A 13,207-nucleotide genomic window follows, 5' to 3' on the forward strand; every position below is an offset into this window, starting at 1 on the left:
AATGGCACAGTGCGTTGCCCGGAATTGTGCACGCTTACCCCCATATGCAGAAATGCATCATAACTTGAAGCCCATGCTTGACTTTATCTAAACGACGCAAGTCGTGAACGCACCAAAAGAAAGACAGTGAGGGTCTTGGGGGACGTTCGCACCAGGCGTCGTTTATATCAAGTCAAGCATGAGCTTTGTATTAAGATACATTTCTGAATACGGGGGCTAGACATCTGCTTCTTCCCGAAAATGTCGAAGAAACGCCCGCCAAAACCAGGCACATTCGTAAACTTAACTAGGCAATACGAAGCTCCATAGAAAAAAAGAAGAGTGGTATTAAAAGCTTTCAGTATTTTTCTTTACTCCAAAATAGTTGCGCTCTCGTGTCTTCACTGTACAGAGATAGTGCAGCGTTAGCTAGAAAGCATGAATTTCCAAACTCCATGCCAAAATAAGCTTGTAAAATTATTTAGGTGCTAGAATCCAGGGTTTGTAGCGATCCTTGAAAATCCTTTATTTCTAAAATGCCATTTTCAAGGCACTGAAAACCCTTGAATTTTTAGAAGTACTGGAAAGTCCTTAAACTTGTACACTTGGCTAGACTTAGCAGACATTGCCAAGCGCTTTTTTTCCCTTCTGTGACACTCTTTCGCATCTCACAGAAAATTGTCTCTGGAGGTAATAGAAGGAAAGCGACATCCTTAAAGTTGAAATTACAAAGGAGCTGCAGATACCAGTTTTATGCACATGGAACCGGCGACAAATGTGCTTGGAGGAGCAGAAGCAGGAAGCTCAACAGTTGAGGCATTCGAAGAGAAGCCGTGAAGAGTAAATTGAGAGCGACAGACACAATGAAAAGAAATTAGAAATGACTATTGCTTATTTGATGGTGAAAAAAGCTGAGGCAACAGATGACATCACATACACTGTCAAACCAAACAGTATTCAAAAACTGCAAATGTCGCAGGTCCAAGTAGTTAATTGTGCTATTGCAGAAAAACTTTGAGTGCTTTCTTGAAATGCTTCCTTGTGTGCGTTTAGTGGTGGGCGGTGTAAGGCAAATTAGCAGTCTTTCATATGTTTGAAATCACTGAAATGCGATTTGTTTTGTTTTCTTTTGTTTGCATTAAAGTTAACGGTGTTCTTGAACAAGTTATTGCCTGTCCACACTACTACACACATTGCACGAGGTCCTTGAAGTTACTGTGTCGGGGCCTTGAAAGTCCTTGAAAACCATTGAATTTTTTTCTTCAATATTGCTACGAACCCAGTAGAACAACTGTCATGGAGTAAAAACCTTGGCTGAACAGGGGCTTATACGCAGAGCACAGGAAGACTAGAAATGCAGTAGTAGGCATGATGGGCCCTGAAAAAAATGTGCCACATCCGCTCGTCTGCCTTATGTTTCTGCACCGACTGTCGCATTTTTAATAGAAGTGCACTTTCTGTTCTACTCCAATAAACGCAACATTACGAACTCCAGTGTGGGGCAGTCCTTCAGCCAGTGCAGAACTTTTTCTGTACATCTGAGTCAGCTCTGTCATTTTTCCAGCATTGTAGTACAAGATTTGTTAAACTGGTTTAGCAGAATATGAGCAGTACGCTCTTAAATCAGCTGTTTATTTGTATGCACAAGTTCAGGTCCTCAGTTTGGTTGCATGACAAATTGCCATACCTCAATTGATACAAGAAACAATTTTATTACAGTTTAATAAAATCCAAACAGTAATAATCACAACAATATAATGACATACATTTCTTTTGGTACGTATACAGCCCATGTCTTGGCAGTGTATAAATTCAACTATACACCGCAAGTACTGTGTCCTGACCACTATTATTCACATGTGTAAAACCATCACAGCAATTCAACAAATATCACAGTAATTAGTGACATACACTTTGTAACTGCTTTACATGAGCATAATGTATACAAATGGTCCCTGTGTACCTACACATGACTTGTGCCACCCGAGTACTATTACTCACAGGTGTAAAACCAACAAAGCAGTTCTTTAAAAAATATCACAGCGCTTAGTGACGTACATGCTGTAACTCCCTTGTAGAAACTTAATACAAACACGTGAGGACACAGAAAGCTAGCAGTGGGCATACATGGGAATACCACCACCTCAATACTAATTCACAAGTGTAAAACCAACCAAGCGGTTCTTTAAAGAATACCACAATGCTTAGTGACATACATTTTCTAACTAGCTTATATAAGCTTTATACAAACATGAGAACATACACAAAGCTAGCGGTGCACCCGCATAGAAGTGCGGCCATCTGAACACGATTATTTGCAAGTGTAAGCTCAACAGAACAGTTCGTTATAGTGACGCACATTTTGTAACTGCCTTATACAAGCTTAGTGCAAGCACAAGAATGCAGAAAAATATAAATTAAAAACTTGCTCTATGCATACACAAACAGATCAACACAAATGGTAAACACCGCTTTGAAGACAACTGTGACTGTGGCAAAGCGCAGTGCTGTGCCGGTTGAAATTGCCACCCACAAAAGTATTGAGCAATGCTTAAACCACAGGCAATAAAGTGCTGAAAGACTGCGTCTCTAACGTAACTATTTTAATTCAAATTTCTTGAATATAGGGCTCGCTTGCAGATAAGGCATCTGATCAAACTGACCTGATTTTACACCTGCTACATGCATACAATGCACTCAGATATAAATGGTAATAATAATTATAAAAGGCATTTAAAAACTTGATAGTATGATGAAGATGCATGACTAGAAAAGTTCTGTCCCCCTCGTACTTGTTAAAATGGTGTAAGTACGACACATGTTCTTTTTTTCCTCAATTTTTGCATTAATGGACAGCCGGGAACCTCGAACCGACACAAAAAAAGATACTGCTATGTTAATAGTGTTATGAATAATTTTTTGTGAAAGCTTTTTTACAGACAAGTTGCAGTCTCGTTTCTGGAGGTTGGGCTGTATCGTGCAAAATAACTTGAAAAGTGGTCACATGGGAGCATGACACTATATCATAATGTTAGTTTCAGTTGACTCTTGCCCTAGAAGTCGCTGCTCACTGTGGCCAGTGATGCAACAGCAGTGTCTGTGTGATTTTCATCACACTTCTGTCCTATGCCATTCTTACCAGAGTTGGCGGCACATAGATACCCAAATTTCGATAGTGTTGCTTTCTCAGGTGGTTGCTTTTGATTTGCTCAATATCAGTTGGCACTTCAGCTGCATCAAACTTCTTTTTTGCCTCTTCAACAACAACATCAACAACAATCTTATGACACCTGTGTTGTCCTTCTAGTTGCCTACAAAGACCAGTCAATCTAGCAACAACACTGACAGTCTCTACTATCTTGTAATGGGGGAGAGGTGTGTCCCACCATGTGTTCCACACTGTTGTCACTATGTGGGCTGGCTGGGGAGGCAACAACTGTAATATGTTTGCATTTGCATATATTAAAGTGATGCTTGTACTGTGTTATAACACCTAACTTAGTCTTGCACTTGCTGCACAATAACACTGGCTCACAGTCGTGGTGAAAAGCTTTTGTATGTTGAGCAAATGAGTTGTATCCACTACAAAAAAAGTCAGTGATAGCACACATGTTGCTCTACCAGGCCTGGTGTGGTTCCTTCTGACACTGCTGCTGATGCTGACGCGCTGCTGCTTGCCTCGTACACTGTTGCAGCTACAGTAGACATGGCAGTCTCTGTATCTATTGCTGCCGTGTCATCTGTCATGGTAACTTCCAAGTGGTATTGGGCTCACTTCTGCAACAGAGATGTTGTTTGCCCCTTGAGGGCTCTCATGATCAGGGCCAATAATTTCGTAGGCATAGTTTCCTGCATCGAAGAACCAATAAGAACAGCATGAATTAATAAACATAGCTCTAAAACGTACGGACATCAAGACTTAACCACAAGCTTTGCACATAAGTGACCGGGCTTAATGAATAATACTTGCAGGAGGAGTTACACAATTGTTTGTGTATATTACAGTAAAGCCTCATCAGAAGATATTCAAGAGGCACGGGAAACATGTCTCTCGAAACCAAAAATTTTGAGACACTGAGGAGCCAGACTAGATCACTTTATTATGCATCATCACTTAAGTATGTTTTGATATATCTGAAGGAATAAATGCTCAGGGTGGCTTAAAGGGCCCCTAAACCACTTCTCGACATTTTTTGAACATTTCAAGTAAACAAGCGTATCGAAATCAGAATGCCGTCACGATCGACGAAGCCAAATGCCAGAGTGCGTAGCACTGCCGGAGCACCATAATATGAAGAAAATGACCCCGTGCGCCTCTCTGGACCTATCCTGCACCCCCCAGTTTGTCCTGACGTCACCAGGCTGTCTCTGATCAGTTTCCGGTGCTGTCGATTGGTCGAACGAAAGTGTACGACTGTTGGCAAGGCCTGCAAGCAAATACACACACTCCTTCCTCGTCGCATTGCGCGCGATGCCATTGTGGGCAGCCAGTGGGGGCAAAGAACAGAAACGCCAACAGAAGGGTCTCCCTATGAGGCTCTTCAACACGAGTCACCATACAGTTCCGTTGTATTAGCGCCACCCATCGCAGGACGACGGGCCAGCGCGGCAGCAACAGAGCTCGTTGGTGTTGGCCTGTCCCGTAACAATTGGAGGTGTACTAGGCAAGGAAAAGACGATACTGTCCATATGGCGTGTACCAGATGAAAGAGTAAAATGAGTGGGGACTACTTTTCGATAATCAAACACACGTAGCTCCACTATAACTGCACCGTTTCGAAAAATTCTCGTGGCTACCTGTTCATTGCCTTATTGTGAAGAACTGCAACACCGCAACTAAATTTCAACCTCGGTGGTTTAGGGGCCCTTTAAGGAAGACATTCACAGCTTTTCAGTGACTGTAGATTGTGTTAGCTTCCTTCCCAACTTCTGGAATTTAAACACTTCATTTTGCAAGCCTTGTTGCTCGCAGTACCTTTGAGGTGCTCTTAGACGCTCGTCAGCTTCAACTGCCGACACTTTCTGCCCTGCACTGTCCTCGTTGCCCTCCTTTTCTGGTTCATGCTAAAAGAGACATGCGCGATTGACTTGTGTAAGGATTGCGTGATCTTTACGCCCTTCGGAGCACACAAGGTGCACAAAGTGAATGTCTGGGTTGTGTCCCTTCGAAGTAGTGAATACTTAAAAAGTCACCCTTAGTAAGAAAGGTGTCTCTTGTATACAGTATTGTTAACGTGGCAAACATAGGAAAACCAACCAAACCATTTTCAGATGTCTCTTACAACCAAGTGCATCTTGTAATGAGATTCTACTGTACTGAATATTTTTCAACTATGGATCATCTGCATGTACATATAGTCACAAAGACGTTGTGTGGAATGGCGAATTGGGAAACAGTTCGTACTCTTACTTTTTGTCCCTAACATAAGCAGCTGATAACAATATGATAAAAAAGCAGGCAATGAGGCTAGAATGGAACATAATCCTTCAGCTCTAAACAGTTTTTTGGGCCCACATCATTCCCTCATATGACATAAGGAAACAACTTGATTGCAGTAATGGCTGCATGTGATCTGAGTTGATTGAAACAAACTATACGTAAGGTTATCCTGCTGGTGATCCTGGCTGCGCAATGCTTCTCGTGCTTTTTGGCACGATTCCTTTTTTTTTCACTCCACTTTTTTTTCAGATTTTCTCCCCTTTCCCTTCCCCCTTGTGTAAAATAGCACACTTGAAGTATCAAATCTGTTGAACTAACGTGTGTATCAAACCTGTTAACATGTGTGCTTCTCTGTGGTCCGTGCTGTATTTTTGCGCTGCACAATTCAATTCAAGATGAAAGATGGAACGTCCCTGCCTTTAGTTTAATTGTGTGTGTGTGTGTGTGTGTATACGTCTCTCACATGGTACATGGTCATGGTACCTGTACATTCAGGAGTGCCTGCATGCCCTTCTCTCCTGCTCCAGTGACGAAAAGGAGAGCCTGTTTGTGTACCATAGTAAAAAATTCTAAGGTTTTCGCTGTGCCCATTACATCCCTTATCATATGGATCTGTCACAATACAGAGTAGCAGTGGTCCATAATACTAGCCCATCTCAACATAATTATAAATTAACACATACCGACATGCTGCGAAACAGCTGTTGCAAAGCCGCTGGTGAAGGCGATTTCCGCAGCACTGCAGTGGTACAGCCGAGTTCCACCTGTATAGTGACAAATCCATATGCGTGTTAGCAACTCAGTAGTTGCTGATTGTTTCATAAGCTTTACACTACACAATAAAGTAATCTAGACAACTTTGTTGGAACAAATGCATATAATTAGGACACCACTTAAACACTAACACGATTAATTGCCCCCAATCTCTCACTCACTAAGGGATAATACTACTGAAACATCGGTGGAGAGCTCAGATTAACACAGCCCATAAAGGACAAGCGTTCTTTGAGGAAAACAGCTATAACAGCGGTTAGTTTTCTTGATCATATTATGTGGTAGCTTTGATTTAAATGTTATGCAGTACTATAAAATACGAAGTGCCGCATTTCTAGCAGCAGAAGGCGTCGTCAGGCTCATGGTACAACAGATTTTTGCACTGTTTGTCACTGAGCCGACACATACAAAGAAAACCGAATTCACACATACATATACAGTGTCAAGTGCACTTCTCCTTCTGAAAACGCAGCCACCAGTGCCAATGTTGCTGAAAGGAAAGGTTATATAAAGTGCGAGACTGCATGGAACTGCCACTTATGACTGTAAATGTATGGTCTGCTGATTGCAGAGGTAGTCACAAGCTATTTCTAGTCTCTTTTAGAAGCATTACTAAAGAATAAATTAAAATCTATTCATAAGTCACGAATTTCATGCATCCACAGTTTGGCTAAATAACCTGTGAGAAAAAGACATGTTTACCTGGAATAGCAACCTTTTTTCCTGCTGCAAAGCTTTCCTTCGAATTAATGAAATAACTTTACAGCGTCATAATGCGTTTCTCGCAACTACTTGCCGGCAGTGGCGAGTTAGTGTTTATATCCGACTCATTGGGCGACAATACTGCCAAACACAAATGCTTCACGAACACGAGAACACGTCCCTCGCAGAGAATAGCAACCATATATGCCTCTGTGAGACATGATCGCACCTTTGTGGTCAAAATGTACATTAGAACAACATCACCATCTCATTAAAAAAAAAAAGCCTCCGTACAAGGCAGCTGCCAACTGCATAAAATTGCAACTGATGTCCACTTACTGGTGGCCTGTGTTTGAGTCACTTTTGGCACTTGACTGGGTGCTGAGAAATGCACGTCCTGGGTTGTCCCTGCAAAACATACAGGGTTATGTCAAATGTTGAAAATATATATATGCCGGCATTTCATCAGTCGCAAAACAAACGAGTAAACTAATAAACAACTGTAATGTAAACAGAGTACACATCATAAGATAGGCTGTCAACTGTTAATGCATTACGCAAAAAACCTAATGCATAGGAAAGACTATATGTATACACACGAAGCTGACACACAATTTAATTCGCTCTAGGTTTTTCCGTGCAGTATATTCAAATTATTATGTCTCGTGGTTAGAGCAAAATTAGTGTAAATTACGAACTAAATTATCTACCCTGGAAACTTTTCTTCAATATGCACCTGTGCACGCTTCGAACGAGTAGCGTTGTAAAATTTACGTACATGGCATTTAACATAGTTGCTGAACACGGATTTCCTTTGCCCTGTGTCGTGTACAGTGAGCTACATATATCTGCCCCCCCCCCCCCCTTTTTTGTACTAGCCATACTGCGTGCCACTGCACCTATATGCACGTCAATAAACCTCCCGACACAGAAATAAAAAAGCGCCAATCACCCATGCCTGCATGTTGTAGTGGGCCTAACCTAACCAAGCATGGGCTGTTGCTTTTTATAGTAAACACAGACACCATGCTCATTGCAAGTATGTATCATGTCGCTAAGCAAATATGCAATTTCATTGTACCACTATTTTTTTATCACATGGATATATCTGTTGAGAGGCAAGACAAAAAGCAGTCACTTCTCAGAACTAATCAGCTTTCTTAAAACACATTTTTAACTTTTCAATGACACTTGCTGCTATGTGTTTGTCTCCAGAGAGCATACTTGATTTGACTTTCCAATCAGAGACATTACATAAATATACCATGTTAAGATGACTGCCTGGAGCACGTGAGAATTTTCATCTTCGTGTAACATACTGTATCTTGATTTTGTTGACATTTGGTCAAATGGTACACCCAATATACCCACATACTAGTTTTCTTGTCCAAATAACATGCCAATGTATTTTGATTTTTTGGCATTGGCTCCTCTGCACTACGTGAAGTCGCGCTGCACTGGCTCTTTCACATCCTCGTGTCCTTGCAGCTGCCTTCTTGCGTTATATAAAGCGGGTGCCTGAAAAATATCGTATGCAAAAGTCAACACAAGGGCATGGTGCAAAACAACATCAAGACAGTCATGGCAATAAAAAAGTCGTAGCTCTTAGTCTTCCTAGTGAAATGCATGCAAAACATCCAAATGACTGCAACAGTCCACTGCTAAACTAACTTCAATTTTTAGATTTAAGCAAAAAAACAAATAAACCACAGTTCATCCTTGTTTTTCATGAATGTTAGAATACTCCTGCTAATGAATAGAATATTGGTCATTTTCAGACGTCATAGGTCTGTCATGAGTCTGGTGTATCGCAAACACCACTTGTGACACATCCTAAGCACGTGCCCAGTGTGCCCCCCTCCCGCACCATCCCTGGTTGTGCCACTGCTGAAGCCATAATTTGAGGATTATAGCTGCAAACATGATGCTCAGTAGGGATGAAAATATTGTCCTTCAGCTCAATGGATATATGGATGGGCCTATAAAAAAGGGCAACAAGGCTTGTTATGGCAAGCTTACCCACATTTCAATACTAACAAGTTCACTGCGGCCTGCATCTAAGCTTACTAAAAGGCATGAACTTATTTTCATGCATGAGGTGCGCAGTGGAGTTCATTTTCGACAGACCCGACTACTGGTGCAGTTTGAAATCTAGCATTTTAGATTCTTGTAGGCATGTAAAAGTTGCAGTTAAACCGCAGTTATTAGTTTATTACACCAACCTATTGTTCTGTGTACGACAGACTGGTAACACGGAATTAAAGCAACATTTTATTTTGATATTTTATTTCTCTACTAAAAATATTCAAGCGATAAACACATCTTGATCTGCCATGCTATAGCAAAATGCACACATTACGCTTGTAACCCCCAGAGGAAGGCTGATTTAGCTGTTCATATGACATAACTCTGACACGCAACTCATATTAGCAAATGCACAGGCATGTCCAAAACAATAAGCGTATGCAAAGCGCCCCTGCAATTGCAATTCCACACAGCAGCCGTTATATTCGATGCCGATGCGTAACTAGCTGCTCGACAATTCACCGAGTTCGTAGACATAAGCATCCTTTCAGTTTCGCACCGTGCACGAAAACCGCAACAGGAGACAAAACCAGACCTATAATCACACCATTTCAACATGAGCAAAAACAGTTCAGTCTTAGGGATAAACACTGTGAGAGCGATTTAGTGCGCGACGGCGACGAGCGACAAAACGGGCCGTCGCTTGAACAGATGGCTCGGTTCTGGAAATCTAGAAATCGTCGCTTGTCGCCCAGAAGTGCTATGAGCGACTAGCCAATAGCGCGAAGCCGGAACTGGATGTACATACATCGCTCAAATACTACCGATTCTCGCGCGGAACGAGCAAATGATTCAATTTTTATACGTGCAAGGATAAGAACGTACTGCAAGACCTCCGGAAATATTTTATGCGACTTTTTGTAGTAAAATACATCAACGTAAATTACTAAATCACGCGTCACGCGTGACTGCAGCCCTCATGCCTACAACACCGTGGAGGCGTCGCTCAAAATCGTCGCTCGCACGGAGTACGACTTGTAGGCGACGAGCGAACGCGACAGCCATCTCCGTCGCGTCGCTTGTAGCTGCCGCGCGCAAGATCGCTTATATGGGGTTCATACTTTTTTCAGCATAAAACATGGATTCCTCATGCGTTTTCAGTAAGTTCAAGATAACGCGCCCAACTGACCTCTTGCAGCATGCAGTTTCTAACTAGCACTGGTGCTGCACGTAACTTCAGTGGTCGCAGATTCCCCCTGCGCGAGACACCGTCAAGCGCGCGGTTTACTTATATAAAAAAAAAAAGCATGCTGCCAGCAAAATGACGCCTTCTGTTATGTGATTCCTTAGTTCAACAGCGTTCCGTACACAGTAGACTGCCAAACTGAATAAATTCAAACACACAAAACGCACGCTAATCACGCTCCGCATAGGCTCGGAATCACGGGCTGGTGAACTAACCATTTTAAGCGTCCTCTCGCCTGGCGTCTTATTGAACATACCATAGTTCTGGCAGCGTTTGCGATTTTTAAAGCTCTTACGGACAACGGCAAAGTGATAAAATCACATGCAGTTATCGCGACGACTGGCTTTTTCGATTGACATCGAGAGACACGGCGCGTATGCCTAGTCCTTTGTCACGTCGGCTAAGCGCAGCGACGACTTCCTGGCGATAGCATGACATATACGGAGAATGTGCACCTAAGTTAGAATTCACTTACCGTGGAGGATTTGTTGTTATATCCAAGGCATGACGAACGACTGTCGTGTTTTCGTTGCGACGCGAGAAGGCTGACACACGATCTCCCTTGGCTGGCCTTCGCTGTTGCTCGGTGGACGCTTTCTCCGCTGGTGTGTTGTTCCGCGATCTTGAGCGCGCGCGCGCGCGGTGGAGCCACTCCGAGTGAAAAAGTAGAGCGCTCGCTACGCGTTCCTTTGAACTGCGGCGGCCTGTTCTCTTAGAAGTAAAACGATGTGTTCTTTGCTCAGCGTGCATGAATGATACATTGCCATGTTCGGGGCCAGCCACCTACAGTTGAAGCAGAAGATTACGCTACGTTTTGTTTTCTATTGCCGCAAGAGTCTGTCTTTTCTATTGTCGCAAGAGTCTTTTCACTCTCTCTCTCTGAAGGGGAGAGTGAAAAGCACATTTCACTCTCTCCTTGGTGACAGAGTGAACAATGCATTTCACTCTCCTCGACATTTTGCGAGAGTAAAACGACGCTTTGAAGAGTGAACCGGCAGCTTCACTCCTGCGATACCCTTCCTAGTTTTTAGAGTGTACGAGTATATTCTTTTATGAAAAAATACATATTTTACTTGTATTAAAAGTGCGTAGCGTTCAAGAATTCGTTTGCAGCATCTTTGGCAATGGCAATGCAGTTATTATTGATGTATTTGATCGCTAGGCAAATGGTTTAACAGGAAGCTTTAGCTCGGGCCTAACTCCGATGCGGCCTATTCAGATACATGTAAAGCGCACAAACGCTGTTCTGAGATAACTCTTGAATCGCTTTTAATGAAATCTGTTGTATTTGAGAGAGTAAGTTAAATTCTAGTGTCTGTCGGAAGCGGAATGCCGATTAGGGCCGGAAGTTTGTTTAATATATTTTAAAAAATTCGAAAGTTCGAAAAAAATAAAAGTACGAAGTTTAGTAATTAATAGCTCTGCATCAAGAACAGATATCGTGGTTCTGTAAACGGCATTCATTGCACCATTCAAAGCGGACAAATCCGTTATGTTAATTTGTATCTTACGTGAATTAGTTGTGATATGTACAAGGGTTCTGGAAAAGCCGTATTTCCACAATATTAAATTTTTTGAGATTCGTGTAACATATCAATTTTGTCCGCTGTTGATGTACTATTATGTGCAATTCACAGAATTGTGATATCAATTTGTATCGTATCAATTTTTATCGTGCAAATCGTATCAATTTGTATCAGAGTTGTAAACTTCATTGTTACGTATTCTGAAATTGTTCGATTTTTGCCACTTTTCAATAAAATATTGACAACCTAAATCGGAAATTCGAAACAAACAGTCACTATAATTTCAGTTTTCTTTTAAATGCAATAATCTTCATCAAATTCGCAGCAGTGGTTCTCGAGAAAAACGAATTCAACTTCTACATGTGTTTAGACATGATCATCCGAATTAATATGTCCTCTTAAGAAAGAGGCCGAGCTGGCCGCGTCTAGCTGGAGGAGGCCGAGCTGGACGTGGCCTCCTCCTTAAGGGGGAGGCCGCGTCGCTATTGGCCTAATAGCATCACGTGGGCCCTCGCGCCGTGCATCAGCGCCACTTTTGCTCGACAAGCCTCTACGGAGTGGCGTGGAGCGCATGTTGGCGCCATTCTTACGCTTGAGCAGTGTAGGTGGCGCCACGGTCGAGGAGGGAGCGTGAAAGAGAGGAGAAACGAGGTGGAGTGAAGGCAGAGGAGGAGAGTGTCGGCACTTTACGAATTTTAAGGGCTTTAGCTTGCGCGAGCGTGGAACGGCACCCGTATGCGCGCCAGCTCCTGTCGCGCGCTAGCCAGTGGGGTCAGGCGAGGGAACGGGGGGGGGGGGCATTCTTCTGCGACGGCTGATTGGAGACCTCGATGTCCTCCTCGCAGCCGCTTCATACAGAGTGGAGACAACTGCGACAACCGCAGGTGATTTGGCAGACGCCGTAGGGACGCGTTGCCGGCGCTCGTGTGTATGGAAAGCGATCTGCAACGGTGGCCAAAGTGCGCACCCGCGCAGGTGTCATCTTCAAAGCCTTCAAAATATTTGCAGAGCTTCGTATACGCTGCGCTTTCGACGTTTCGTTCGCATTGAAGCGAGAGATGCGTGAAGGTCAATTCGCTTCCTGCTGCCGCGATTCCTCTCTCCAGAATATTGACAGCGAGTTTTCGCGCTCATCGAGCTGGATATGTTCATGTTTACCTATGCGCGGGTGAAACCGTGCTGGTTAATTTATTTAAACAAGTTCGTGGGGCAGTTCGTTTGAATCAGGGATAGAATGTGTAAGCGCAATTGAACAAGGACGTCGAAAGAAGCATACACAAAGACAGCGCTGTCTCTGTGCGTCTGTTTCTTTCTACGTCATCGTTGAGCCACGCTTACACATTCTATCATTGCTAATTTGGTTAGTAAGCGAATGTTTACAAGCTTATACGGTCGATAAAGCTACTATCCTTATTTTGTACAGCTATCTACTAATTTGCTATCGCAATCGGTGCTTCGCCTGTCGGCCGGAACTGCGAATTTTTTTTCTAGCGACCCGTCAGTCCTACAACCGCT

The 13,207-nt window shown here is 42.9% G+C and overlaps 1 protein-coding gene across 2 annotated transcripts; it reads right to left on the bottom strand.

Moving 5' to 3' along the window:
* Positions 1-1,671: 1,671 nt before the first annotated feature.
* On the bottom strand, positions 1,672-10,783 carry LOC129387284 (uncharacterized). Of its 2 annotated transcripts, XM_072286570.1 has the most exons (5): positions 10,642-10,783; positions 8,271-8,413; positions 7,235-7,303; positions 6,103-6,183; positions 1,672-3,828 (listed from the first exon to the last, which is right to left on the bottom strand). In XM_072286570.1, exons 2-5 carry the CDS (start codon positions 8,317-8,319, stop codon positions 3,716-3,718), a joined length of 312 nt encoding a protein of 103 aa, XP_072142671.1. In that variant the 5' UTR covers positions 8,320-8,413; positions 10,642-10,783; the 3' UTR covers positions 1,672-3,715. The 2 variants fall into 2 exon arrangements, with proteins under 2 accessions (XP_072142671.1, XP_072142670.1); XM_072286569.1 differs by having other exon boundaries at positions 8,271-10,783.
* Positions 10,784-13,207: the final 2,424 nt, after the last annotated feature.

Source organism: Dermacentor andersoni, chromosome 2, assembly GCF_023375885.2.
Source record: "Dermacentor andersoni chromosome 2, qqDerAnde1_hic_scaffold, whole genome shotgun sequence".
Classification (NCBI taxonomy): Eukaryota; Metazoa; Arthropoda; class Arachnida; order Ixodida; family Ixodidae; genus Dermacentor; species Dermacentor andersoni.